Source organism: Protopterus annectens, chromosome 1.part0 (genome assembly GCF_019279795.1).
Source record: "Protopterus annectens isolate FY-2018-M chromosome 1.part0, PAN1.0, whole genome shotgun sequence".
Classification (NCBI taxonomy): Eukaryota; Metazoa; Chordata; order Ceratodontiformes; family Protopteridae; genus Protopterus; species Protopterus annectens.
The window spans coordinates 695,553,280-695,559,279 of record NC_056725.1 but is presented as its reverse complement, the minus strand read 5'-3'; the positions used below and the strand labels follow the sequence as shown (position 1 = coordinate 695,559,279).

Genomic DNA, 6,000 nt, shown 5'->3' with positions numbered 1-6,000 from the left:
TTGATAAAGTAGAAGGTTATACCCAGAGGGATGATTATCTGACCAGCTGGCAGTCGATCACATGAAGCCCACGGGGAGTGTACACTTCAATGGCAAGAAAGTTCTGAAGGTTTACTGCCCTTAACTCTAACTTTATGCTGCTTTCCTTGAGTTGCTCAGTGGTATGACATATTGAAGGTGCCTTAAAACTTTGAATGTACACCAGTTGTCATGTCCTTGGGAGGATATTCCATATAGCTTAGGATACTGCAACAGTTATCTAATAATAAACATCAGTAGGGAGTTCTGGGGAGACATTATCCTTAAATGGCCCTCTGTATGAAAGACGCAATGAAAATAAAGAAAAACAATGGCTCATGTTCCACAATTTTTAAAGGAAACAAACGAACAAACACAAAATACACTAGATCAGCACTAAATTGGGGATTGAAGCCATCAATGAAATAGCATATATTTATTTTAGGTTTTCAGGAAAAAACATATTCATTCCTCTGTACAGCATCAACCTCCACTCTCATTGGGATCATGAAAATTTTCAAGTATTTACAATGATTTGTCAATTATGGCTACAGAAAATATGAAATGACATCAAACAGGAGACTACTGCAACATAATGTTTAAAATACACAAAGAGTGAATGGTAGCATATTTTCAAGAGCAAAAATGTACACAAGAATTAAATTTAATTCAAAATAAAGCAGTCAGAAAATAACACACATACACCTGAAACAACAAAAAGGTATAAAAGTGCAAACAGACCAGACTGTGTATTTTAACAAAGTATGGAGATGTCTGGATATTGCTTGTAGTATCATTTGTATACGCATACCTTCCAAATAAGAAGCCACACCAATATTAACATTCACTGGGTGGGTTCATGTAAATCACTTGATTACCTATTTTTGTACTAATTAAAAAAAAACTCACAAGTGCTGTCAAGTGCGGTTTAAAACTGCTGTGAACAATGAACACAGTATCTCACAAATTCTGATACTGAAAAGCCCCAGAACTAAAAACTGTCACTCTAGAAAGATCACCCAATAAACACTGACAACCTGTTACCTGCAAAGAGAGTCTGGCTGAATAAAAGGCTAAAATGACTCTCATTACCTGCAGTTCACCTTATGTGGCTTTCTAACCTGGAAAAAAACATTTGGCCAAACATGGTTAACGTCTACCTTATTCAATACCAGGTTAATATCATTTTAAATTAAAAAAATTGCATTGCAATGCACTGTATGGCAATCAGACAATAAAATATAACTGTTAAAAAGACCACACTACAGGGAACTCTGGTAATGTTCCCTTAGGCAATCCCTCTGTAGCTATGCCTGTGAACTGCATTCTGTATAAAAACAGATACTTACCGCAAAATTTTAACAAATAAAATTAATTCTAAACAGTTAATGGTTTTATCTGAGGCTCACCTCAGACTTCATATTAGCTGTTTTAGAATGGGTTGTAAACTATTAACCTAAAATATACTCTGGATAACCCTGTACTCCCCTGTTCTACAGTAATTACCTAATGTACTCTACAGTAGACTCAGTACTGGTTTGGTGTATTTTACCCTGCCGAAGCATGCAGCACACTATCAAGCTTATTATGGAACCATGCATCGGTACTGCCAGAGCCACCCAATCTAGCTATGCCATTATTTTACCCTGGTCTACCTGTAATTTGTTGAAGCAAAACCCCAGATGGTCTGTTTTCTAGCCAAGGTAGTAAGAAATAAGATATTCCATCAGAATATATCAAATGCATGAAATAAGAATCCATCACTGAATAGGGAAAAAAATTATCATCTTTAAAACAGTAAGATTTTTGGAACTTTTTTTCTGGTAGCAGAACGAGATGTCACTTTCATTAAACCGCTATCAATTGCTACAAATATGCGGACTTTTCACACAGCCAATATTTATTTTCTTGAACAGTGAGGCATGTTCAAAAGCTCATGCTCATCTATAACTATGTAATAGCATTAACACAATTCCCTGCAGTCATTTAACAAGAGTCTACTGCAAAAGTTATTAAAGGTTTGGACTCAAAGTAGCAATGACATGAAATGGTTGACAATTAGTGAAGAATCGCTAGTTGCAAATTCAGTGACATCCCTTTCCAGTAGGTTTTCTGTACTGAGGTGGGGAGGTTACAACTGTGTTGTTAGAACAACAGTTTACAAAAAACAGTTTGCACCAAATGTTTCTTGAGAAGCATAGACCATGTACAGAAATCCATCTTCATCCTTCTCCCTCTCGTATACTTCAGAAATGGGTGTGGAGACGCTCACCATGCTATGCCCATTCACCAGAAGGAAGAAAGCTTGATTTGAATTGAGCTGCAAGCGCCTCCTATAGAAGACAAAACAAGCAGTGTCAGAATATATTTTAAACCAGAATATGTCTCAAAAACCATGCATTTACACAGACCATTTGATGACTACTGAAATTCTCCCAAATTTAATCATCACCCAATAAACTGGACTCTGTGGCATATAAGGATAAAGTCTTGACAACGACTCAGATGACCCAACATTGACTAGAAGCTCAGATGTTGGAAAAGACAGGTAGGGGTGGGTGGCAGCAAGTGGCTGATGCTGACTCACCCATCTTGCAGGGAGGGATTGTTTGTTCCACTCAGCCAACTGCCACCGTACAGGTGGAGGTCTGCAGGCATTGAATGGAGTTGTAGACTGGTTCTGTGAGCTTGCTGTAGCCAAACAGTGATGGCAATCCTCTGCACCATGTATAGAGAAGCAAACACACATCAAGGGAGGGCAGAGCTAGGCTTACAGCTGCAAGGGTGCTCACATCAGTCAACAGGGATAGGGACAGAAAGAGGAATGAATGGGCCAAGAGACTGCTGGAAGCTGATGGTCAGCAGTCAGTAAGGAACAAAAATCATACAATAACTATCTATGACTAAGAAAGGATTCAAAAATCATACAATAAATATCTATGGCTAAGAAAGGATTCAGTCATTTTGGACCGTTGTAGTGGATATCAGAATAAGAAATACACATTTAGTATCATATAATTCTCATTTGTTAGTGACTACACATACTGTCAGCAACTACGTTATCTAGTAAGTTTTAAATGTGTGCATTTTCTTCTTAGTGTATGTTACAGTAACAAAACAGTAATGGTCTCGCTCCATGGCAGATCATATGGTCTTAAAAAGGCTGAATGAAAAGAAAAGTTATTTTGGTGGTGTAGCTTCTGAGGGTATGAAATCAGAAAGCTGAGGTCCAACAAACAGTGACATAGTAACAAAGGGAATTTGCATATTATCGGTACTCTCGGCTAAGCTTCAGTGAGCATATGCAATAAGGCCCATACCATACTATAAACGCTAACACTGCCACCCACTTCCCACCACTCATACATTTATTAATTGTACAACAGCTATGTAGACTGACTACAGAACCAGAGACAGTGATGACAATAGGTGAAAAACTTAAAGAAAAATTGCTACGGCAACAATTGATGCACAGTATATCAAGTACTCAAGGGACTTCACTGCTGCGCTGATATTGCTTCTGTAAAGTAAACTTTGACAAAGCTATGAATGATGATCTAGCATAATGTGCACACACACCTTCCCATGTCTTGCTATTTAAATTCATAAGTTCTGCAAATTGGAGGGCCACAACACCAGTGTCACCATATCATTAAGAAGCAGTGGCAGAGTCCTAACCTGCAAGCATCTGTGCCATCAATATAACCATTTTGTTTTTACTTTAGTATTTTCTTTCCTCCCTCCAAAGGCAAGTAGGTGCAAAATCTGGCCCCTTCCTAATACTACACTGTAACCAATTCCCCAGTGACAAGGTTTTAATCTGTGGACAGTCTACAAATATTAAACCTAAAATTAAAAGTTATTGTTTGTGAGCATTTACTCAAACCTGCAATAAACAAAACCAAGAAATGTAGTCACCTGCACCCACATTCTGTTCTTCTACTACATGGATATCCATAGTATCAGAGACAGAAAAAATATTTTCTTTCAGGAGACATATGAATCTCGACTCTGGGAACTGAAAAAAGTTTGATAATTCAGTATATTTTTATGAAGATTAATAAGTGTGGTCTTAAATTGGATATACCTTAAGATTTTGGTCCAAGCATGTGTAGATGCAAAAATATGCCACTATCAATGTGCAACTCTTTCTAAAAAAATTTACTATGTGTACCAGCTGTGACAATTTTGGCACAAAATTATCTAGAGAAACTTGTATATGTCACTTCATCATCAGGGACACCAATAGGAGTACACTGAACAACAAGCCATAAACTCAGAAAAAAAGTAAGGAGTTGTAGATTGTGTAGTAAGCACGACTGACTTTGCAAAAAATATATTTAATCTAAAATGCCCAATCTATAATCTATTTTGCTGGCATTATAAAACTGGTGGCCCACATTTATGATGCTAATAACATTATTCACATCTGTTTCATCACAATGGCTTATTTATTTACTTAATTATCTTACATAGTAACAATAAAAATATCACTAAACAATGAAATGCTTCTTCACTGTGATGTGCAATCCTGACAGGTTTTCAATGAAAACCTGGGCATAAATTGGCAACAAGCATAGTTGAACCTGCACTTTATTATCCAATCATAACGGCTGCCAATGATACTTTATACACTCATTTGATCAGCATTTTACTGCTGTTGTGAAATACAGTTGTGTTGAAGGTATCCATAACAAAGGGATTTTTGAGTGATTAACACATGGGATATAACTCAGAGCATTTGGGCTTACCCTTGTTTCAAAAAGTACAGTTGTGTACACTTACCATAAATGTAGATGTTCGAGTGTATTCACTATTGCAGTCATCACCTGTGGGTTTATCCCTGCTTGGGTAGCCCTCGGCCGTCCCGAATACCAGAGTCAATGTTTTTCCAATGTTTATTTCTTGATGGCCTCAGTTTACAGCTGACGTCATATACCGAGGACTCTGGTATTTGGGCCGACCGAGGGCTACCGGGAGATGGATAACCCATGTGTTAGGACTGCAACAGTGAAACACGAAGAACATATGGAAACATTGTGATATCCATTTGGAAATGGTTTGTTTGGAAATTGGCTTCCCCTCTGCCCCAGGGGCAAAGCTGACAAGTAGTTGGTCTGTTTTTCTGAATGGTTTAGTATGGTCCAGATAGTATCTGAGTTGTATGTGCACGTCTAGCAAGTGCAGAATTCTTTCCCCCTTGTTTTGAGGGTTGGGAAAGAAAGTGGGTAGGTGTATGGCCTGGTTGAGGGTCACATCAGATACCACCTTGGTCATAAAGGAGGGATTAGTCCTCAGGGAGACCCTGTCTGCATGGAAAATGATGAAGGGCTCAACAGCCATGACAGCCTGAATTTCTGATACCCTTCTGGCTGAGGTGATAGCTAGTAGGAAGGCAGTCTTCCAGGAGAGGTATTTCAATTCTGTAGAAGCAGCAGGTTCAAAAGGAGGTAGGTGGCGTGGATATTAGAAGCCCCTGTGAGGAATTGCTTAATCAAAGAATGAGAGAAGAGGGGTGGGTCTGAATCATAATGGGCAGAAATGGCTGAGGCATGGATTTTAATAGAGAAAGAGAGGCCACTATTGAGCAAATTGGCTAGGTAATCCAAGATAAGAGGAATGGAAGGATGGGAGGTACTGGCCCCTTTGGACTGGTTCCAGGATCAGAATCTTTTCCATTTCCCTGCGTATGATTTTCTGGTGCTGGGCCTTCTGGCCTCTGTGATGATATCTAGGACCTGTTTGCTTAACAGAGACTCCTTGTTAGCTTTTAAGGTATAAGCCATGCTGAAAGATTGAGACTCTAAGTCTGGGTGCAGTATATTCCCCCTCACATGGGTCAAGAAGTCTGAGATCAGGGGAAGCTGCTTGGGGGGGGGGGGCTGTAAGGTCAGGCTGCGCAGTAAGAGGTACAAATGCTGACTGGGCCAATCTGGAGCAATGAATGGTCTTTGGTTTCTCCTTCCTTATTTTGATCAGTAC

At 39.0% G+C, this 6,000-nt stretch overlaps 1 protein-coding gene across 2 annotated transcripts in view; it reads right to left on the bottom strand.

The window, feature by feature from the left end:
• Positions 1-419: 419 nt before the first annotated feature.
• LOC122794098 (microtubule-associated proteins 1A/1B light chain 3B) overlaps positions 420-6,000 on the bottom strand; it is a 329,470-nt gene continuing 323,889 nt past the window's right edge. For both annotated transcript variants that reach the window (XM_044062248.1, XM_044062257.1), the window contains exon 4: positions 420-2,351. In XM_044062248.1, coding sequence (XP_043918183.1) covers positions 2,177-2,351 — 175 coding nt within the window. In that variant the 3' untranslated portion in view covers positions 420-2,176. The remainder of the gene's footprint in view (positions 2,352-6,000) is intronic.